General features: G+C 44.8%; 1 protein-coding gene across 1 annotated transcript; it reads right to left on the reverse strand.

The window, feature by feature from the left end:
- Positions 1–10,957: 10,957 nt before the first annotated feature.
- On the reverse strand, positions 10,958–22,494 carry SQSTM1 (sequestosome 1). The gene is made up of 8 exons (XM_082253134.1): positions 22,141–22,494; positions 16,179–16,274; positions 15,668–15,882; positions 14,285–14,441; positions 14,078–14,173; positions 13,498–13,721; positions 12,356–12,557; positions 10,958–11,249 (listed from the first exon to the last, which is right to left on the reverse strand). The coding sequence occupies exons 1-8, from the start codon at positions 22,454–22,456 to the stop codon at positions 11,095–11,097; spliced, it is 1,461 nt and encodes a 486-aa protein (XP_082109260.1). The 5' UTR covers positions 22,457–22,494; the 3' UTR covers positions 10,958–11,094.
- Between the last annotated feature and the right edge of the window lie 1,755 nt (positions 22,495–24,249).

Below are 24,249 nucleotides of genomic sequence, written 5' to 3' on the forward strand. Positions count from 1 at the left end.
CCACATGCAGTCATGACTGAGCTTTGCCAAAAAACACACCTTAAAGATTCTGAGGCCACATGGAAAAAGGTGTTACGGTCAGATGAGACTAAAATTCAATTATTTGGCCTCAACACCAAACGATATGTGTTGCGGAAATCTATTACAGTTCACCATCCAAATAACACCATTCCTACAGTAAAGCATGGAGGTGGTAAAATCCTGTTATGGGGGTGTTTCTCTGCAGCAGGGACTGGAGCACGTCAGGCTAGAAGGAAAATGGATGGGGCAAAATACAGTCAAATTCTTGAGGAAAATCTGCTGCCGTCTCCCAGAAAGTTGTCAATTTGAAGAAGGTTTACAGTACCTTCCAACATGACAATGACCCAAAGTACACAGCAAAAATTACTACACAGTGGTTAAAGGAGAAAAAGGTGAATTTCCTTGCATAGCCTAGTCGGAGCCCAGACTTAAATCCTATTGGAAATCTGTGGAATGACTTGAAGACTGCAGTCAAAAAATGGTCACCTTTAAATTTAACTGAACTTGAGCAGTTCTGCAGAAAGTGGGCAAATATCGAAGTCTAAATGTGCAAAGTTAGTAGAAACATATCTCGGTTTATTTATTTTTTTTCTGACGTGTTGGTGTTATATCTTTCACAAATGCAAAATAATGCCAGGACAGTACAAATACCCCCAAATGACCAATTTTTGGAAAGTAGACTGTCTTTAGGCATTTAGTAAGAAGCATGGCAAGTGTTTTGAAGTTACAATTTTTTGTAAAATTAGAAATTAAGTAAAAGTTGCTTTTTTTTCACAACGGATGATCACTGTAACAGCATTTTTTTTGAGCTGTCATGAATGGGTTACATTTATAACAGCTATGATTAGTTGTAGGCAGTCACTGATCACTGGTAATCACATGGTACAGGGTGCTGTGATTGGCCAGGTACCATGTCATAGCTGATGGACAATCACAGCATCACTGTATAGGAAGCACAGCTGTTATAAATTATATTTATTAATTACAGATTTGTTGACATCATCATGTGTTCACATTGTGACCACATGATCCCTAGGCCACTGAAAGCGGCCAAGTAGCAGGAGCTGCACTCAAGCGGTCGCGGGACTGGCACACTGCGGGTAAGTGTGGCAAGGCTGGATGATGTACATGTAGTAAATGTACTGTGGGCAGACGGCAGCTGGCTAAGGATAACTGGGCAGATATATCCCTATCTTTTCGTATCTGGGCTTCAAAATCCGTGCTGTTAAAGCCATCAACTGAAAATCAGTGGAACAGGGACCTTGCACCAGTAAGATTGGGCTGTTTATAAGAGGGCAAATCTTGTCTGTGTATTATGTCCTTCTCTTCTTGGCTTAGTCAGTATGATTAGGATCTTCTACCTCCTATCTTGTGCAGCAGCCGAGGAAGAATCTTTATTTGATATGTCATCCTGAAAAAAGTCCAGGGAATCATCAGGGTATCTACCGTGATGCTCAGAGTATCCCTGGACCTGGCTACAAATCTGTTCAGTTTGTTGTTGAACCTGGAGGTCAGGATGTCTACATCTGGTTCCCTGCACCTTTGACAGAAAGCCTGCAAGATTTTGGGATGCACAAACAACCTCCCTGAGCCTAGGCGTTGATGGCTTAAGAAGTCCATCTGCCAATTGTCCACGCCAGTAATGTAGATGACAAAGTGAGCTGTATATTTTGGCCCAGAAGAGGATGGTTTATGTAGACCAGGGGTCTCCAAACTTTGGCCCTCCAGTTGTTCAGAAACTACAATTCCCATCATACCTAGTCATGTCTGTGAATGTCAGAGTTTTACAATGCCTCATGGAACGGCTGGAGGGCTGTAGTTTGGATATTCCTGTGTGGACCATTGATGTGACATTGTCCAACTGAACCGACTGGGTGACTTTGACAAAGGAGTGCCAAAAAATTACCTTGTCTGTGAGAAGCAATGATTGATCTTACTGATTCCATATGGAATTTTGGTACGTGAAGGAATCTGTAAATTTTATCAGTCCAATATGGGACAGATGCCCCCATTTGGTTTGGGGAATATGAATATGTTTGAATAAAAACCTCTGAATCTTTCTGCTGAAAGAACTGGTACAACCAGACTAAAGTTGGCATAAGGTGGCCAATAAATCTGCTTCTTTTTGAGCTGATGCTGGCAGATTAGAGGGGGCAGATATAGAAATGTAATTTTGTATACTTCTAAAACGACAGCTCGGACCTAGAGGTCCAAAGCTAATAATCCAAGGAGTGGTTGTGTGAGAGCTTCTGGGCTAGCTTGGTGGACTTAGGGGTCCAAGGCTTGTGGCAAAAGGAAGTGCTAAGCCTTGGTTTTGGAGAATGACACCTGGGGAGAGCGATAAAACCCCATTTGCTGAGTAGAGGTAATATCCATAGAAGACACTTAAGACTTTTCTTTTGAGGTAGGTGCACCTTTCCCCCCAGTGACTTCCTTAATTTATCAAAGAATACCCCAAATAAGCATTAAAAGGCATGCATATAAAGGCACAAATCCTCTTACAAACAGGTTCAACAGACCAAGTTTATAACTTCAAAATTGTGTGCATATGCACAGAGATAAAAGACATTCTCTAGAGCAGGGGGTCTCCAAAGTACAGCCCGTGGGCCACTTCAGGAAACTGCTAGATAGCCCAGGGCAAGAACCATTTAGATCTTGATATATATATATATATATATATATATATAAATTGATCTTGATATATATATAAAAATTGGATTTTTTTCTTACCATAAAATCCTTGTCTCTGAGTTAATTGACGGATGCAGTCTCTGATCTTTATATCAGTAGGGTTATACTGCCCCCTTCAGGAGTAGGACACTAGGCAGAAAAAAGTTCTGGCTACGCCTATGGGCAGTCCCAGGGGGTATACCCTCTCTCCCTGCTGTAGGATGTCAGTTTTGTATCAAAGCAGTGTAAGAGAAAATAACACCAAGCCAACTCAAATAGAGGGACGGGTACTGCGTCCGTCAATGAACTCAGAGAAAATTTGATTTTTGTCTTACCGTAAAATCCTTTTCTCTATCATTCATTGACGGATGCGGTCTATGATCTTCATATCAGTAGTGACGTCCCAAAGCAGTGCCATAAAAATGAGGGGTGGGAACAGCAGAAAAAAAATTCCCCAAGGCTAAACCATAGCCAACCAGGCAACATAGGACTCATCAGAACCACAAGATGAGACCCACCTGAAAAAAACATTAAACTGACTAAAACACCCTTAAACGGCAGCCTGCAAAACTTTGCGGCCAAAAGAGGCATCTGCAGATGCCAGCACATCCACCTTGTAAAATTTCATGAAAGTATGAACAGACGATCGGGTAGCCACCTTACAAACTGGAAGCACAGATGCCTGATGGCGAAAAGCCCAGGAAGCACTAAGCGCCCGAGTAGAATGCACCTTAACAGGGAAAGGTGGAACCTGACCCTTAATTAAATAAGTCTGCACAACTGTTTGTCTGATCCACTTGGAAACAATCGCAGCAGACGCAAGGCAGCCCTTTCTTAGGGCCATCCGTGTGTACAAAGAGCGAATCTGACTTTGGAAGCACAGATGCCTGATGGCGAAAAGCCCAGGAAGCACTAAGCGCCCGAGTAGAATGCACCTTAACAGGGAAAGGTAGAACCTGACCCTTAATTAAATAAGTCTGCACAACTGTTTGTCTGATCCACTTGGAAACAATCGCAGCAGACGCAAGGCAGCCCTTTCTTAGGGCTTTTCTCTGTGTGTACAAAGAGCGAATCTGACTTTGGAAAAGACACCAAATACACCCTGATTGCCCGAACCACATCCAAAGTTTGTAATGCAATTTCCTTAGGATGTTTAGGCTTAGGACACAAAGAGGGTAACATGATGCCCTCATTCAAGTGAAAACTGGAAACCACCTTTGGAAGGAAGGAGGGATCCGTACGAAAAACCACTTTATCCTTATGAACCACCAGATAGGGAGAACGTCAGGACAACGCCGCCATTTCCGACACCCTGCGTGTAGAAGTAATAGCCACCAAGAAGGCCACCTTCTGGGATAGGCTAAGCAGAGGAATCCCCCAAATACTTTCAAAGGGAGCCTCTGGAGAACCGACAGCACCAAATTAAGATCCCAAGGTGGCAACGGAGGTCGCACCGGAGGAGCAAAGTGTCGCACCCCCTGGATAAAGCTACGCACCAGGGAATGGGCAGCCAGTGGCCTTTGGAAGAAACCTGACCCTTGATAGTAGTACTCAAGGCTAACTTTTGATCAACTCCCCGTTAAAGGAAAGCCAAGATCCGAGCCACCGAGTAAGAGCGAGGGGGAACCCCCAGAAACTCACACCATGCAATATACGACTTCCACGTACAATGATAAATCTTCCTAGAAGTCGCTTTCCTTGCTTTAAGCAGAGTAGGAATCACTGAAGCAGACAATCCCCTGTCCTTCAGCACCTAGCTTATAACAGTCAAGCCGTCAAAGCCAGTGTAAAGCAGGATGGAAGTTTGCCCCCCGAGACAGTATGTCCTCCCTTAGAGGAAGTCTCCAAGGAGCGTCTACGACTAGCCTGACTAGGTCGGCGTGCCAAGCTCTGCGAGGCCAGTTCGGAGCCACAAGAATGACAGGAATCCCTTCCGCCTCGATACTGCAAAGAAGTCTTGGCAGCCACTTGAGAGGAGGAAAGGCATACATCAGCTGATACCGACCCCAGGGGGCCACCAGCGCATCTATGATGTCTGCCGGAGTGTCACAGAAGCGGGCCACAAACCTTTGCACTTTTCTGTTGACCCGAGGTGCCAACAGAGCTACATCTGGAGTGCTCCAACGAAGGCACAACTACTGCAACACCTCCGGATGGAGAGACCATTCCCCTTGATCCAAGGTCTGTCGACTGAGGAAAACCGCCTGCCAATTTTCCACTCCTGGAATGTGAACAGCGGAGAGAGCTGGAACAAAGCATTCTGCCCATCGGAAGATGCCGGCCACTTCCAAGGCCGCAAGGACACTTTTGGCGCCCCCTTGGTGATTGACATAAGCCACGGCCGTGGCATTGTCCGATTGAATATGGACAACCCTGAAGGTACTCGGTCCAGTGGACTAGGCAAAGCCTGATCGCTCTCAGTTCCAGTACATTTATCGGTAACCTGGATTTTTCCAGGGACCAGACTCCTTGAGCAGAAAACCTGTCGTGAACCCCTCCCCACCTGGACAGACTGGCATCTGTGGTGACAATTGTCCAATATATAGGAAGGAATGATTTCCCTTGTTTGAGCATCGGGCACCGAAGCCACCAGATCAAGGACTCCCTGGTCACCTGGCTTAGCTGGATCTGATTGTCCAGGGAATTTGGATTTTTGTTCCTTTTGAGAAGGATTTCCTTCTGGAGGAGTCTCATGTGGAATTGAGCAAAGGGGACCGCCTCGAAGGACGACACCATCAGTCCCAGACCTCTCATACAGGTCCGAAGGGACGACCATTTGCTGGACAGCAATAGCTGAATCGCAGTCTGTATTTTTTGGGAGTTTTTCCGGAGGAAGAAACACCCTGGCTGATGACGAGTCCAAAGTCAGACCCAGATAGTCCAGTCTCATGGAAGGGACCAAGGACGACTTCTGAAGGTTCAGAATCCACCCGAACTCCTCCAGAGTTCTCATGGTGATCTCCAAATTTGTCCCCAGCACAGTGGGAGACTCTGCATGGAGAAGCAGATCATCCAGGTAACCCAGGACCGATATCCCCCGCTGTCGTAACAGTGCCAGGACCGGAGCCAACACATTTGTGAAGACCTGAGGAGCAGAGGCAAGACCAAAGGGTAACGCCACAAACTGATAGTAATCCTCTCCTACGGCAAAACACAGAAACCATTGATGTCCTGCACATATTGGGATGTGAAGGTAGGCATCTTTGATGTCTATGGAGGCCAGGAAATCCCCCTGATGTAAGGAAGCCACCACCATGCGAACGGATTCCATCTTGAATTTTTGAACTTGCACGCAGCAATTTAGTGCCTTGAGGTCCATGATTGGACGCACCTTGCCCTCCTTCCTGGGGACCATAAACAGGTTTGAATAAAAGCCTTGAAAACCTTCCGCACACGGAACCGGAACTATTACTCCCTGTTGTATTAGGTCCTGTACCGCCTCAAAGAGAGCCTGTAAGCGATCCAGGGACAGGGGACAGTGTATGGCCCATAAGAACCTTATGGGCCACACACACTATACAATTTTCTTTAGACTTTTTCCTTCAGACTTACCAAAACCATATAATATGAGGTCAAACCTAAACACTTTCAATTTGTATGCAATCAGGCAGGTCCTTGCACTACATAGAAAAGGTAAATCTAAAGGAAATCTGACAACAAAAGTTGTATAGTGTGTATCCAGCTTTACCGGTGGAACGGATCAAAACACGATCTCATACCCGGACCCCATGAACCCATTTGCCTTGTATCCGGTATAACCACAGATCCGGGAACTGGCAAAGACGTCCCCCCCCCACCCCAGATACGAGTGAGGGCGCACCTTCAGGCCAAAGGGGCCTTGTCCTCAGGTCTGGAGAAACTTGATTTTTGTTTGCCAGACCAGGGTCGGTTGAAATCACCCGAGGGGGCCTTGAAGGACTTTGCCTTATCAACTGACCCTGAGGGACGAAAAAATGTATGTGCTGAAAAGGAGGGGCCCCGTCTGCGAAGCGGGTCTTTTCCCTTGTTAGCCTGTGGGAGAAAGGTACTCTTACCCCCTGTGAGACCTTTTGATAATGTCATCCAGGGTAGCCCCAAACAGGCGATCACCTTGAAAAGGAATAGAAGTCAAGGCCTTCTTTGAGGTCTGATCTGCAGACCAGCACTTTAGCAAAAGTATACACCGGAGGACCACTACCAAAACCGACAGTCGGCCTGAAACGGGAACAGCATCCAGTGCGGCATCGCAAACAAATTGCAGCCCCTGCACCAGCTGGTCCAACAGCTCCTCAAAAGCAGGAGGAAGATGTCTCCCCTCCAGGTCAGGGCGCAGTATCTTAGCCCATTCAGTTAATGTGTGCGAGACAAGGGCAACCGTAAACATCGATCTTAGTGCAGACCCTGCCAGGGAGTACATATTGTGGGCCACAGACTCTGCCTTTTCTATCTGCCAGATCCTTAAAGGACGGGGAATCCTCCACTGGGATCATGGTAGCTTTATTCATTCTTGAGACCGGAGGGTTAACCCTAGGTGGCACAGTCAACTTCTTTATAAGGGACTCTTCAAAGGGGTAGCGTCCAGCAATCCGCTTAGACACCCCCGGGGAACGCTTTGGGTGGTCCCATTCTTTTTTGTGCATGTTGTCAAAATACACGGGAAAGGGAAAAACCTTTGCCGCTCTGGATGGCGTATGAGTGCCAAAACGTAACCTGCGCCTCATTCGCAGTTGCAGCTGCGTCCTCCATTTTTAGGGTCTCACGCACAGACATCACCGGTATGTTCTTGCGCGGTGACGGAGGTAGAGAGGTCATCCTCACTGTCAGAGGAGACAGGGCGCAAGGTAGGAGACCCACGTCTGCGGTGGCTGAATCAGACTCAGAATCTGACACATCAGATGAGGCAGGAGTAGGCAGAGGGCATTTTTTTGGCACCTCGCCCTTTAAAAGCCACCTCCACCCAGGACACAAACGCTTCCAGGACCGCCGAAAGGGAATCTATGGACAGCTGGGAACCTGAGGGCCCTGCAGCCTCCGTGAGAAGGTCAGGTGGGGACACATGTCCTGCAGGGTCCATGTTACACCAGGGGAACCCGTCAGCAAAAAGTTGAGAACATTTTTTATTTTTTTAAACCTCCCACCGCGCTACAGCGCCCCCAAGAGGTCAGACAGAGCGCACTGAAGACCCCCAGCAGAGAGAGACCCCCCAGACTCACCACCCTACACCAAAGATGCACCAGGAGGCCCAGAACGTCTGCACAGCACGTGTCTGCAGTTATCTCGATCCAGAAAGAAAGATCTGGGGAGCAGCACCAGGGTATAGGGAGGGGCTGCACCAAGAAAAAAAAATGCCTCCAGCAACTCCTAAAACATGGCCGCCAGTGATTCTGTGAGTTAAATCCACAGCAAAATTGCCCCTGGGTGTACCAACATGGCCGACGAATCTTGCAGAGCACATGGCCTACAAGAAAATGGCAGCCCCGCGCGGCCTGCGGAGCTACTGAGGACCCTTGTGGGGAGCCCCAGCCTCCTGGATGGGATCAACCGGAAGGAGGCCCTAGGAGTGACAGGTACAGTAAAACCCCCACATGATCGTTCGCCGCCGGCGGCGCATCCCCCTGCCGCCTGATGCTCAGTCCCAGCCCCTGAGAGTAGTTAAAACTGTCCCACAGCCCCAGTAGTGAGGGGGCAGGTAGGTGGGGGGTGCGTGACAGGACAGAGGGAAACTCTGAGGGTCTGACCGTCATAGGGAGGGGCCCGCATCCAACCCATAATCCGCCAGGTGAATAACATTTACTCACCATACTAGGACCAGGCCGGCACCATCTCCTGACAGAACCTCTCTCAGCCGAAGTGGGAGGCTGTTGGCCAATAGGAACGCTGCGACCTCGGGCCTAGACCTGGTTGTATGCAACCTGGCGAGACGTTTAACTCACGGGGCCAGTCCCTGTCCAGTGGGACTATGTCACGGTTGACCTAGCATGGAGCTGGGGTCTGCGCGCGTCGCTGGCCGGCTGGGGTGACCACTGGATCTATATATCCAGCTTAGTTGCTTGTAGACCCCATGGTCTATGAATACTAGCCTGGTGTCCTGTACTATACAGCAATTATTCATTTCCAAGTATCGCGGGGAAGGGTTAGAACCTATGTAAATGTTTTTAGTGGTCTGTGTGCATATTGTGGAAAATCTCCTTCCCCCGTCTGTCCTGGGGATACCTTATGTACCACGGTATCACCAAGACAGAAACAAAGGAGAAATTTCCCTAACAAAAGTATGACATACAGTAGTTCTAATTCTTCCTATCTCTATTAAAAATAAAACTTGGCTGGAAACTAAAATGATATTGATTGATATTTAGTTACTGGAAACATTGCATAAAGGGTTTTTCAGTTGGAGGCCACTTCTACTAATGTACAACAGCTGGAAAAATACCATTGATTGATTAGTCCACATATTTTTTGGTCTAACGGTGTTCCCAAGTAAAGAAAGTGATTTCAATGTCAGAATATTTTAAGAGTTTATATATCCCTTTACTGGATTTACCACCTGGCATAGCTTTTAAAGTAATGCATTAAGATATCTGAACAAGGTAAATAAATGTGAGCTGGATGCACTATTTGGGCAGAGTTTGATTATTTGTCTAATTAAAAGCAAGACTCCAGATTCTGTATTTGCTTCATAGCATCTTACATTTGTGTTGTGTGAGGGCTCCCAGGGACTATGTAGTGGCATAAAAATCTAGTGGGACTGGTTATTGAGTAACAGAGTACAAAAGTGAACTTCCAACTGGCATACTTTGTGTTTACAAGATAGTTTTAATATCCACTGGCAGAAAGAAACACTTAGGCCCAGATATAGAAATAAACCATGCTAGCCGTGGTGTGTAATGCTCTAAAGGAACTTTAATTGCAGAAGATGTAATGTCACAATTAGACTGTTACAGAACACCGAAATTATTCCCATACAGATAGAACCTCAACAAATTAGCACTGCCATTTTCTTATGACTCTAGAGGCATAACAGTGTAATGAAGCTACTTGAATATGCTAACACATTGAATACATCAGGGTGAATATTTCTGCATAGTAAGTGAGCAATAAGTACGTTTATTAAACTTAAGAAACCATAAATCACTTTGTTATTGTGCAGTATAAGGCAAAGAAATAAAAACATTTGCACTAGTCTGTTTCTAGCATAACTCTACAATTCTGGCAGATCTGATAGTAAGAGACAGGGCTGTAAAATCACCAGCTTTGGAAATAGAATTAGCTTTCTTGCTCCCATATGCTGCTGCTCTTGACTATTGAAGCAACCATTGTACCCTACAGAAAATACTCAAACTTTCCTATTAGCTATACCTAAATTGTAGGCAGCTTTTTTATTTATTTCTATTGGGAGCAGAAGATCTGTACTTTTATGAGATGGTTTATAAATACTATTTTTTAAGTCAGTGATTTCACAGCTCTGCTTTTAAAGATCACAGGTTAACAAATGAATGTCACAAATGATTAAAGACTAACATTTGTGTCTCCTTTTCAGGTGAGAAGATTCAGCCACCAAATATTAGTGGCATTAACATGCACATTAGTATCAGCTGAGCGTGCATGTTTATCCACAGGATACTCTTAGCACTGGGGTTATCTTTTAAGATCAAAACCAATAAAAAAGGGGGTGAAGCTGGGTGTCATTTAAAGTAGAAGACCAGTACCTGTCCTGGCAGCGGCAAGTCTGAAGACAGCTCTGAAGACAGCACTGGAGACAGGGTGAGTACTGCAGAAAAAGCTATTTTGTTGTTTAAATAGAGCTAAGCTGGGTTTTTTGGATATAACTCCTGTGTACCTGTATCCCAGACTACTTTGGCATCAGTCCCTAGTATAAATATTGAAAACCCACAAAGGAAAAAAAATGGGACTTGGTGGATTTTTTTTTTGTTTAGGATAAGAAAGGTAAAAAAAAAAAAAACACAGTAAGAAATGGGCATTAACCAAAATGGTACTACAGTTTGTTGACCAATAAAAGTTACCTTGTGTGGCAAGCTGTAGTTTACTGATTATCAATGATAGTTTTTGCTGGGATTTGCTTCATAGGTGATGAATACCAACTAACAACTTTTCCATTAAACTGAAAGCTGTAAAGTGCTGCTTTTGGATTTAGGCCTTTTTAATGAATAGCCCTTGGGCAGAAATAATAGGTATCCGATCAATTTAGCAGAAGCCAGTGACATCGCTGTATCAGAACAATGATGTCAATAACAGTGAAACCATTGGAACTTCCTTTCAGACTGCAATGTTTGAAATAACGATCTGACTGCACATGATCGTCTCCACCATCCGTGGAGCTGTGGTATGAATATCAGTCTATAATTCTATATTATAGCAACGTATGAAAGGCAGAGTTAAGATAGAAACAGAAATGTGCTGATGCTATTAGCGAGGAAGATGCCGCACGGACTTCATGGCATCGAGAGCCGACCCGATGTCATATTGTTTTGCTTCCAGTAGCCTGGTGAGCCAGCCTCCCTCGTCTGTGAAACCCATGGATAGCATCTGTGATAGTGTTTCAATGAGCTGAGGGTCTGCTTCTGCAAGACAATAAAAAGGTAAGGTAAAGGTAAAAGCTGTTTCTTTTTTTAAAAGTCGAGTTTTCAAATTCCAGCTTTCTGTATCTCCGAATCCACGGATCATTTTGACATGCCATTTTAACTCAAGGTAACCTCATGTGTTTTCATCTTATGCGCAGTTTGAATTGACCAGGTTTGTTATATAGGTCTACTTTATAGTTACGTATACCCAGAACAGACTACTGCATCAATTCTCTTTGTAAAGTAAGAATGGGGGGTGGGGGGAAGAGGACAGTACAAAAGCACAAGACTACAGTCTTAAATGCAGATACTTGTCTTTGTTCATTTAAAGCACAGCAGTCATAGCAAAAGTATGGGGGTTCACGTTGTCAGACATCTGAAAATGTTAGCTGCTTGGTTGTGTCTGGCTTTAATAGATTTTAATCAGGTCAGGTACAAGCAAGTTTGACAAAAAATAAAAATATTGCATCTCTTAAGCTGGCCAAAGAGGAGTCTGTTTTTAAATTCAACCAGTGTGGGAATCGCTGATTAGCGATGCAGACTATAGACTAGAGAAAATTTTCCATCAGGGCAGTTGTACAGAAGTTGACTGGTACTGCTCCTGTGCATGGTTATTGCCCCATCACTGCACTCTACAGCCTCACTGATTAACATAGATCTGCAGGAAGTGGCACCAATCTATTATGGGAGCTGGTTGTAATTTGCATACCAGAGCATCAATGAGTTTGGAATTCCCAAACGAAATAGCAATGTCTGCTATTATATATCAGTCACTCGCTGGCAATGTTTATAGGACATTAGTTATATCCAGTGCAGGGCGCACGGATAGCTTCTAAGGAATCTGACACATGCTATAGAGAAAAAATAAGGTAGGATCAATTGTCTTTTATAAACATAACTGTCAATTATGGTGGATTTTTTGGGATTTTCTATGCTTTAGTTCCCTCATTGAAAAACGGAGGTTTATTTTTGAAGCAGAATATCTTAGCTGTCAATTCATAAAGCAAAATACTAGTGATATAGGACCCTTTTGCAGTAGGAAAATATTTACACTTACATTTACTCAAAATGTACAGTATTAAACAACAAGTGATTAAAGATGTTACCTGCTGGGAGGTGTGGATAGATGGCTGCTTCTCGGAGACCTGTGGGAACATGCATGGGTCTGTTTGGGTCTAAAGAACTTGGTTCCTCTGTGTCTGCTTGAAGGGACTGCAGCTCACCAGTTGATGGGTCCACCTCTTTAGGGGAGACATGAGTCCAGTCATCGTCACCACCTGATGCGTTGCTGCTGTGTTCACTTTGTTCCTGTAGGACATAGGAGCAGATTTAAAATATTGAATACAAAAGTGAATTCTGAAAAGGCATTATCATATACAAGAAATTCTTTGCAGGGAGCAAGGATAGATTCTAAGGAATCTGACACATGCTATAGAGAAAACAAGATTGCCTTTAGGACTTGCAAAAGACAACAAATATTATTTCCACAGACATGCATACTGCAAATTTAGAGGATACAAGTTGCTCTTTGCTATGGGTAAGAACACCAGTTCTTCCTCTGAATAGGGTGCAGAGTCAATGTGCACGTATTATTACTGATCAATTTAGAAAGGTTCTGTGAGCTCTATAGGTTATGGAGCAAAATTGTCTCCCGACAAGAGAAGCCATTCATTAAAGAATAATTTCACCCTTAAAAAAAGAAAAAAAAAAAAAGAAAAAAAAAGCATATCTTGCAGATAAAAAAGAAAAAAAAAAAAAAAGTGCATTTATTTATTTTTAAGAGGCGCCTGCAAAGCTTTGCACCCATGGTCAGCAGATCGCTGGTGCAATGCAGGGCTTTTGCAGACTGTCAGTGTAAGCTGTCTGCTCGTACCTCATTTGGGCAGGCTGTTACACACTGACAGAAAGCATCAATGAACTACCTAGAGTGCTCAACAGTTCCCTGGTAGTTCAGCCGCAAAGACTGTCAGTACTTGAAGTTCTCCCATTCACAGAATTTTTTTTAAATTGTGACAGCGAGTGCAGGGAGAAGATCCCCCACTCGCTGTCACAACAGAGGATCGGAGGGGTTGGGAGCTGCTGTAACAATAACATGTCACACCTTGAATACAGGTATACCATGTGACAAAAGGTGACTATCTTTTAAATGGTCCAACATGGAACTTGACACATAACCCCACCACTGATCATCATTTACAGCTATTTAGTGGAAGTATTCCCATTTGAAGAACAGGGAAGGAGCACTTACATTTTCATTTTGAACAGAAGGGTTCAAACAAACATCTTTCATCCGTTTGGCAATGGAATCTGTATCCATACACTCATTGTTTTCAGGTCTGCCGTTATCATTCTGAGGGTTTGAAGTGAAGGATGAACTGTTCGGTTGGGATTCTCTAGTTTCAGAACCAGATGGAGGGGATGCAATCTTGCTGCGTTTACCACCATGTTCAACATCAATGTCTACATCAATTCCTGTATGGGACAAAAGGCAAGAAGCAGTCAGTTAAAAGTCTTTTCTGAACCTAAAATTCATGGAGGATGCCATTGTTGGCATCCTATTCTGCAATGACTAGTTGCCTGGCTGCTATGTTGACCTTCTGGCACGAAAGTAATATATGAGGCCTAACAAGTCAGTACCCCTGACTGTAAGGAGAGTAGAGCCAGAAGAGGTTTAGGCCTAGAAAGAAATTGTGGGTTGGTGAGTGGGTGTAGGGGCAGTGTAGTGCCAGGAGCAGCAAGGAGTGTGCACTTACACTTTTAAAGCAGATTAGCAATGCCAGCCTTCCTTTTATTTATTTTTTTCTAGGAAAGATTTGCTTGGCACTTACCAAGGGGACTCAGCATGGCTGCCACACTTTCACCAACATTTTGCAAGAAGGTGACGTTAGGATCATGAGATGGCTGAGAAGAACTAGGAGCAGTACCTAGGTAAATAAAATTATACATTCAATTTTCAAACCTTTAGACAAAAACATACCTACTGTTTTGAAATTACAGATATAAGAAAAAAAAAAGCTTTCAATATAGAGCCTTACCTTCTGTGGGTGGGGTCTGACATTGTTCTGCATTAAACCCTGTTTGCTGGGAATTTGGACAGTGAAAACCTCTGGGAGGGTAACCCCAGCCATGCATCCAGTTGAAAGGTGGCACTCCATGATGCATCTTGCGGAACCAGCGCCCACGAGGAAAAGGCTGGAGAGAAAACCAACGATATCAGCAACAAAAAAACATGCATGCCAACTTCCAAAATGTACATACGTCAGACCAACATTATATATTAAGTAAAAACAGGATCTTTTATTTTGTAGAATTATACTATAAACAATTATTGCTTTATGCAACAGACAGCATCTGCAGATGGGATTATAAATATTAAAAACAGATTGAATAAAAGGATCTAACATTCATAGAACCCAAAAAAATTATTTTGGGTCCTGAAAGCAGACCTGCACAATATGCATCCCTCATAGCATGTCAGCATTAAAGTGGTTGTAAACCTTCACATATACCCAGTGAAGTGAACAGCCTCAGATGATACACAGAGATTAAACAAATCCTCCTACATAAGTTTTATTTGTTTATCTGCAGTCTTCTTTTCTCTACAACCCTTCAAAAGTGATAAAATCCTTATGCATCTGTGAGGAGTACAGAGCAGGGGGGTGGAAAGGTGCAGTTACAGCTAAACTGTGCAAGAGCTGATTGGAGGAAAGGGACACCCCCTCCACATAGGCAGACGAACAAAGGAACATGCAGATCTGAATGAAGCTCCAGAGAGAAATGACACTTTGAGCTTTGGAGATAAACACTACATATATACTGTATGTGCTCTGTTCAGATTTTATGACTGGGATTTACAACCACTTTAAAGATGATGGATACCTCCCTGGCTTTGTAATTTTATATTTAAACTGATATACTGAAGTCTATTCTCAGTTTCTATGAGGCACATTAAAGTTAATCTAGAATATGCTTATACACAGCTTCACTTTAATTTCTTGGCCTTGGTGCACTCCCCTGCCACTCTATTCCATCATCATCACCAGTGCCCAGGAAATACCAGGTTCTTCTGGGTATGAAGGAACATGTGACAACCTTCCATCCTTTCCTCAATGCAGTGATTGTTGCTAGCCAATCTCAAGACCCAGCAGCCATTGTGAGAGTTTGCACAATATCTATGCAAGTTTAAGTTTGCTTGGCATGTCAAAACTTAGAAGAGTAAACCTAAACAGGCTAGAGGAGGATTGTATTAGCAAGGGAGCAAAGGAAATGATAAGCACATGTATTGGTATGGACAAAGTACAGGCTCACTGAGAGTCGGTTTTGGCTTCCACATAGTTTATTAGCAGTGCTTTATATATTATATACACATTACTGGCAAATGCTGTGCTATATACTATAAAATTGCTGCCATTACTTACAATGGGAGTAGGGAACATAATCATGTTGTGCTCCTTGTGGATTCCTTTCCCCTCACAGGTACTGCACAGGTCATAATCCGGGCAAATCAGGCACTTGTACCGGTTCCCCACCACAGGACCATCACATCCATCGCAGGTCACATTAGGGTGGACCACATTCTGGGGATTCTCCTGTCCGCAGTGTGCACGGTGCTCACGCTTACAGTCTTTCCTTTCTGAAAACAAAATGATCCAATTATATTATGTAACAGAACATACATTTGCCAAAAAAATAAAAAAATCTATGCTAATATTTTATATCAATTCACTAAGATGAGTAATCTTATAAATGCTCCTTATCATCTCAAAAGATCCATTTTCTAAAAAAAGAAAAAAAAAAAAACACACACACCCATCCAATTTTCTGGTGCAGCAGATCTTAAGAAATACTCAGATCTTTGGTTGCTATGGATTACAATCAGTACTATATCACATTTTATGTTATTTATGATGCATTGCAAAACACAATTACCTTTAATGTAGACTCGAAAAACACCTTCATTAAGGATTTCAAGACCCATATTCAGCTCTTCATCAGTAGAGAAGGCAACCAGATCTCCCTCTTCATCTGGAAATACAAATAAATATATATTTGTAGATATACACAGTATATATATTAGGTTACAGATCTGAAATGGATCACAGTACCAGAGTTTTTACCTTAAAAAACAATTCAACAGTAAGAGTTCCCTACTTCTAGGACAGATTAATGAGACCTAAAGCCCATTGGAAAGTTCATATTAATGATTGACCATTTTGTCCCTCAATTTCTGTCTCCAGACCAGGACGTGAGTGCAGATCTCTCCAAATAAGCAAAGTCCTCTCTTAGACAATTGTCACTGGAACAATTGTCCCCATTGGACAATTTCTCCTCTATTCCAGACCCAGCGACAAATCAAAAGGTTTGATTTTTCCCATCAATTTCAGTCCCAGTGACAGGCTACAGAGAGTGTGAATCACCCCAACAGGGACACAAACCGGAATAAAAACCTGACGCATAAAAATTCTATACTGCAGCACAATTCCTCCCACTGACATTAACCATGTGGCATTATTCCTGCCACTGACACCAACAGTGGAGCACTATTCCTTCTACTGACACCAATGAGACACCATTCCTCCCACGGACACCAACGGTGGGGCAGGATTCCTCCCACGGACGCCAACGGTGGGGCAGGATTCCTCCCACGGACGCCAACGGTGGGGCAGGATTCCTCCCACGGACGCCAACGGTGGGGCAGGATTCCTCCCACGGACGCCAACGGTGGGGCAGGATTCCTCCCACGGACGCCAACGGTGGGGCAGGATTCCTCCCACGGACACCAACGGTGGGGCAGGATTCCTCCCACGGACACCAACGGTGGGGCAGGATTCCTCCCACGGACACCAATTGTGGGTCACAGTTACCAATGCAAGGATATTTTCTACTCCCACCGGTCACAGTTCAGCTTCATTAAAGTCTGAGGTAAACTGGTCCTTTGTTTAGAAAGTTTGGAGACCCCTGCTCTATCTAGAAAGAAAAATTGGCTTTACATACACTTTAAGACCAGGGTACATCTGTGTGGCTTCCAGCAGTAAAATGCACTGCCATGTGGTGTGCCAATAGCTACCACATGGAAGCTATGGCACACATAGAAATCTTCTCATCCTTTTCCATAGGGATGTTCGGCATCATTTGAATCCAGCACAAAGCTTTTAATGCTTTTCATAATGTAGAACTTGCTACATTTTGAATGCATTAGCAAGTTTATTTTTTATTTATTTTTAAATCCAACAATGAAAAATGTGCAAATATCAATGTATTGCATCCACAAAACCGTAGTAAAACTTTTTCTTAAGGTAAAATAAAAATCTAGACCAAAATAGCAAGAAAAAAAAAAAAAGCTTGGGAAACGCACAGAAATGTATATTTTTTTTTAAAAAAAATATTTTATTATAGCTATTTAAAAGTACTTTAAAATGTACCCCCTCTCCTTCCTAGTTTTTTTCCAAAGTACCTTTGCCCTAGAGACAGATTGTATAACCGCACCTTTGTCAATCTAAGCAAAAACAAACAGCAAAGGGCACATTCCTTTCAGTGGATGTAATGTTATCTTTTCTTGTTTTTAAAAACAAAAACTATGTTGCCGATTGTTATGATACTGTTTTTGGCTCTCACATGAATGTTGAGAATAAATTCTGAACACAAAAACTATTAAAAAAAAAAACAATTTTATTTTACAGATTCATAAACGGTCTGTAAAAAATAATGAGACAATCACAATGCTCAGCCATAATGACATGTTCTACAAAATCAAGGACCTCTGATCATTATGTTGGTTATGGGGCACGATAGATTACTGCAAAAGGCCCAGTGCAGCCAATTACACCTAAACCTGCACCAGCAGCCAATCAAGTGGATACCTAGATCAGGGAGTCAAAACTTAAAAAAAAAAAAAAGGAAGAGCTAAATAAATTCTGCTTGAGGTCAGGACCAGAGTTCACCTTGGCTGATCCTCACTCACCAAACTTAGAAGGAAGCTGTCATTCCCGACAACTATTACCTAATAAACTGCAGCCAGGGTATTTCATACCCCAAAACTGCCTGTACACAAAGGGGCAGGGATGCTTCAGGACAAATTGGGCCTTCAAGAGGAGTTCCGACAGGGGGAAAAAAAATTAAAGTCAGCAGCTACAAATACTGTAGCTGCTGACTTTTAATATACAGACCAGGGATGTCCAAACCGTGGCCCTCCAGCTGTTGCAGAACTACAAGTTCCATGAGGCACAGCAAGAGTGACAGCCACAAGCATGACAGGCAGAAGCATGATGGGACTTATAGTTTAGAAAAAAGCTGGAAGGCCACAGTTTGCATATCCCTATATCGACATTTACCTGTCCAGGGAGCCCATGATGTCGTCAACAAAGCCGATTTTCGGATCAGCTGTCAAATCCTGCCACCACCATTTGTCATTAGGGAAACCAAAAGGCTTCACTGCCGGTTCCCTACTGCACATTCGCGAAGCGCACTGCGCTTTCTAATTGGCCCAGCAGCGGAGGAAGGAGGAGGGGGGCTGACGTTCCAAGGGACAGCACCACGGCGCTGTCTCCCAGAAGTGGGGAAGGGTACCTTTCAAAAACAGAGATTATATGCAATATGTATGGTATGTATGTATGTATGTATGTATGTATGTAGGTATGTATATATTTATTATAAATAAAACACCACAATGCATCTTTTTCTCCATTCAAGAGGAGAAGATGCTTAGCATTAGCCAACGTACTTGTACTCATGTAAATCCTCCGATCCCTTTTTAGTGCGGTGTGGTGAGATTTGAGCCCATAACAAAATTAATGGGCTCAAATCGCAATGCAAAGAATCATGGGATTTAAACAGGAATGTGGTGCGATTCCTATTCGAATCACATGCGGTTTTCCGCACCGCTCCCGTGTGAACCCAGGCTTGCCATAGTGGTTTCAGCCTGGGTTCACACAGGAGCAGAGCAGGAAACTGCATGCGATTCTTTGCAGTGCGATTTGAGCCCATTCATTTTGTATGGGCTCAAATTGCACTGCGTGAAAAAAATAGGTATTGATATCCTTGAGTACCTGATAAAAAGCATCAGTACTTGTACTTACAAAAACTGGCATCTGCAAATTCCTAGGGTTAAAACTCAATTTTCTTGACCTACAAAAGTGTGGAACATTTGGGTGAATATTCTCACTGATCTGGGCCACAGTATTATTGTTATAATAAAGGATTTATATAGCGCCAACAGTTTTCACAGCGCTTTACAATGTGAGGGCAGACAGTACAGTCACAATACAATTCAACACAGGAGGAATCAGAGGGCCCTGCTAATTATAACTAGTAATAGTCACAGTCACCTGGACTTGCTCTGCAGTTTTTATTTACATTGTGACTAATGGCTCCTACACACAATATGAAAATCATATGAAATACCGCTTTCTAAGCGATTTTACAATAATCTGATAGTGCACAGCTTTAGAGAGCTAATCTCGACAGTTCATCCCATATAATCTGATGGGAAAAGCACGGAAATTTTTCTCATACCATACCAGATCATATGATTTTCATTTAATCAGTACAGTTGTTGTCCGAAAAAACAATAAAAATTTACACAACAAGTTATATAATTTCCGAATTTTTATTCGGTCGTATGAGCATTTTTGTAACTTCAAAAACCTTTTCAATTGCTACTTGGAACTAGCAAGCGGTAAGAGTCGGATGATCTATTGTCCGATTTTCGGATCAGGTTTACAGGGCATTATTTACCTAATGTGCGCCTGAAGAGCAGTGCACTGCTACAGTGCAAAAAGCAAGCATGATGAGCCCTATAATGTGTGGTTGTAGGGGAGGTGTTTAGATTTCTAACTTTATTGAACTAGCGCAAAATGACATTTCATTGGCAACAAGCTGCGCTGTGTAAAAGGTAACCTGTTCTTTTTTTTTTTTCTTACAGCGCATCAGTGTGAACTGGCACCATGGTGTATAAGGCAGAATGCCTGATCTGTGCGCTGCGATTGCGTTGGGCAACAGTGGCCAATTTAGCCTTAAGGTTATGATGTGAATGAACCCCATTGATATTCTGTAGAAGATATTTTTCAGCTGATGGCAGAGACAGGGAGAGTCTATGGTTGGCAGAGACCCTGGGAGAGCCTATGATTGGCAGAAACCCTGGGAGAGCCTATGACTGGCAGTAACCCTGGGAGAGTTCATGGTTGGCAGAGACCCTGGGAGAGTTCATGGTTGGCAGATACCCTGGGAGAGTTCATGGTTGGCAGAGACCCTGGGAGACTTCATGGTTGGCAGAGACCCTGGGAGAGACAGGGAGAGTCTATGATTGGCAGAGACCCTGGGAGAGTCTATGATTGGCAGAGACCCTGGGAGAGTCTATGGTTGGCAGAGACCCTGGGAGAGTCTATGGTTGGCAGAGACCCTGGGAGAGTCTATGGTTGGCAGAGACCCTGGGAGAGTCTATGGTTGGCAGAGACCCTGGGAGAGTCTATGACAGGGAGAGTCTATGACTGGCAGAGACCCTTGGAGAGTCTATGGTTGGCAGAGACCCTGGGAGAGACTATGGTTGGCAGAGACCCTGGGAGAGACTATGGTTGGCACAGACCCTGGGAGAGACTATGGTTGGCACAGACCCTGGGAGAGACTATGGTTGGCAGAGACCCTGGGAGAGACTATGGTTGGCAGAGACCCTGGGAGAGACTATGGTTGGCACAGACCCTGGGAGAGACTATGGTTGGCACAGACCCTGGGAGAGACTATGGTTGGCAGAGACCCTGGGAGAGACTATGGTTGGCAGAGACCCTGGGAGAGACTAAGGTTGGCAGAGACCCTGGGAGAGACTATGGTTGGCAGAGACCCTGGGAGAGTCTATGATTGGCAGAGACCCTGGGAGAGTCTATGATTGGCAGAGACCCTGGGAGAGACTATGATTGGCAGAGACCCTGGGAGAGACTATGGTTGGCAGAGACCCTGGGAGAGACTATGGTTGGCAGAGACCCTGGGAGAGTCTATGACTGGGAGAGTCTATGACTGGCAGAGTCCCTGGGAGAGTCTATGGTTGGCAGAGACCCTGGGAGAGTCTATGGTTGGCAGATAACCTGGGAGAGACTATGGTTGGCAGAGACCCTGGGAGAGCCTATGATTGGCAGAGACCCTGGGAGAGCCTATGATTGGCAGAAACCCTGGGAGAGCCTATGACTGGCAGAAACCCTGGGAGAGCCTATGACTGGCAGAAACCCTGGGAGAGCCTATGACTGGCAGAAACCCTGGGAGAGTTCATGGTTGGCAGAGACCCTGGGAGAGTCTATGGTTGGCAGAGACCCTGGGAGAGACAGGGAGAGTCTATGATTGGCAGAGACCCTGGGAGAGTCTATGATTGGCAGAGACCCTGGGAGAGTCTATGACTGGGAGAGTCTATGGTTGGCAGAGACCCTGGGAGAGTCTATGGTTGGCAGAGACCCTGGGAGAGTCTATGGTTGGCAGAGACCCTGGGAGAGTCTATGGTTGGCAGAGACCCTGGGAGAGACTATGGTTGGCAGATAACCTGGGAGAGACTATGGTTGGCAGATAACCTGGGAGAGACTATGGTTGGCAGAGACACTGGGAGAGACTATGGTTGGCAGAGACACTGGGAGAGTCTATGGTTGGCAGAGACACTGGGAGAGTCTATGACTGGCAGAGACACTGGGAGATTCTATGACTGGCAGAGACCCTGGGAAAGTCTATAATTGGCAGAGACCCTGGGAAAGTATATGATTGGCAGATACCCTGGGATACACTGGGAAAGTCTATGATTGGCAGAAACCCTTGGAGAGACTGGGAAAGTCTATAATTGGCAGAGACCCTGGGATAGACTGGGAAAGTCTATGATTGGCAGAAACCCTGGGGGAAATTATGATTGGCTGGATGTGCTTACCTCTGTAGAACATCTGGAAGGCCCCCCCTCTTAGGCCTTGGAAGACTTCAGTCACCTTCCTGATGAGCAGCTCACAGCTGGATCCTGGAGAAGCAGACTTCCCTTTGCCCAGCTCCAGCGCAAATCGTCGGATCTCCTTATGGTTCTCGTCTTTCCCCAGCAGATAGGCCTTCACAGTGACCGACATGGCGGCGGCTGTACGGATCTCCTCTTCCTGGATAGATGTCGCAGCAGGAATAGTCAGTATCGGCGAACGTACAGCTCTCCGATTCTCCACACCCCGTGACTTGTATCCAGTGACCGGAGAGCTCCGCATATAAACAGCTTCCACCGACAATCTCCGCCCACCCGGCCCGCTGCCTCATTACCCCGCCCCTCGCCCAGGCAGCTGTCAGCCCCGGGTCCGCCCCCACCATATTCTGACAATACACGACCCGGCCACGCCCACATATTGTTTTCACATGCCAAGAGAAGAACATGGCCGCTGTATTTTGTGATGTCACCGTGACATAGCAAAACAAAGGGGGATTCCTCATCGAGGGAGGAATGTGAGGGACGGATTCTAGAAGCATCAAGAAATCACCAGGATCTGCTGATGGAATGTCATCATCCTGTGTACAGGGATGGGTGGAATCACTTTACAATTACATGTCCACATTTTACTAGGGTAGAGGTTAAAGAATAGCTCCAGTCCCTTAACCACTTAAGCCCCGGAGGATTTGGCTGCTAAACGACCAGAGGGTATTTTGCGATTCGGCTTTAACGGACAATTGCGCGGTCGTGCGACGCTGTACCTAAACGAATTTGGCGTCCTTTTTTTCCCACAAACAGAGCTTTCTTTTGGCGGTATTTGATCACCTGTGCGATTTTTTGCTCACGCGCTATAAACAAAAAAAGAGCGTCAATTTTGCAAAAATAGCAATATTTTTCCCTTTTTTTTATATGAAATTCCCCCCAAAAAAAATGTAAAAATCAAAATTTTTTAATATTTTCGGCCAATTTGTTTTATGCTACCTATGTTTGGTAAAAAAAATTGCAAAAAGCGTATTTTGATTGGTTTGCGCAAAAGTTATTGCGTTTACTAACAAAGGGAAAGATTTTTGTCATTTTTGTTGTTTTTTTTTTAACGCGTAATGGCGGCGATCTGCGATTTTTTTTGCGGTACTGCGACATTGCGGCGGACAGATCGGACCCTTGACTGACATTTTTGACACGTTTGGGGTTACCAGTGACATTTCTACAGTAATCAGTGCTATATATATGCACTGTTACTGTAAAAATACACTGGTAGTGAAGGGGTTAACTTTATTTGAGAGGGCGGGGCTGTGTGTGTCCCTAGGGGCGTGATTCTAACTGTGATTGGCTGTGGCTTCAACTGTATGCAGAGTGATCAATGGATCTACATAGTAGATCCATGTGATCATCTCTCATACAGAGAGGAGAATGACAGGCAGCTTGTTTACACAAGCTGCCTGACTTTCTCCCTCTCCCCCGCCGATCGCAGAGTGGCCGGCGGCGATCGGGTCCGCCGGTCACACGCGCGGGGGGGTCCGTGACCACGCGGGAGCGGGAGCGCGCCTCCGGCGGCGCGCGCTCGCTCCCTAAACCCTCACAGGCGAGCGACGTAGACCTACGTCACTTTGCCTGTGAGGGGCTGACCGCCGCCGTAGATAGTCGTGCGGCGGTCGGCAAGTGGTTAAATGAAAAGTCAGCAGCTACAAAAACTGTCCCATGATCCAGCAGTGTGCTCACCCCAGCCTTTTTCTCCCTGTGCCCTCTCTCGTTGGCATCTTTACTATGGGCACTCGGCTGTGAAGCAGCAAGCTGCCCACTGCGCATGCACGAGCGGCGATAAGTGCTATGATTGGTCTCGGAGTCTTCTGGGACCTGTCATGTGTCCCATATAACTGCAGGAGGGAGGAGGGAAGGAGAACTTCCACTTCCGATCACCTAGGCGGTTGGAGCAGAAGTGGCAGTAGGTACCTGTCAAAAATCGGCTCCCCCTCTTTTCCCAAAAAGGTCCATTTTACAAACAGAAGCGGAGGAGGAGCCTTAAAGAAAAACTTCCTCTTTTGGGTGGAGAACCCCTTTAAGGCAGACATAAGGCAA

Source organism: Pelophylax lessonae (assembly GCF_965119305.1).
Source record: "Pelophylax lessonae genome assembly, chromosome: 4".
NCBI classification, from domain to species: Eukaryota; Metazoa; Chordata; class Amphibia; order Anura; family Ranidae; genus Pelophylax; species Pelophylax lessonae.

Bases quoted from the DNA above. Each gene is read 5' to 3' on its own strand.
- SQSTM1 (XM_082253134.1), bottom strand. From the start codon at position 22,456: ATGCGGAGCTCTCCGGTCACTGGATACAAGTCACGGGGTGTGGAGAAT. The intron at 14,174-14,284 runs GTAAGGCTCTAT...TTATTTACCTAG, and splicing joins TCAGACCCCACCCACAGAAG to GTACTGCTCCTAGTTCTTCT. The intron at 12,558-13,497 runs GTAAGTGCTCCT...TATGTCCTACAG, and splicing joins CTTCTGTTCAAAATGAAAAT to GAACAAAGTGAACACAGCAG.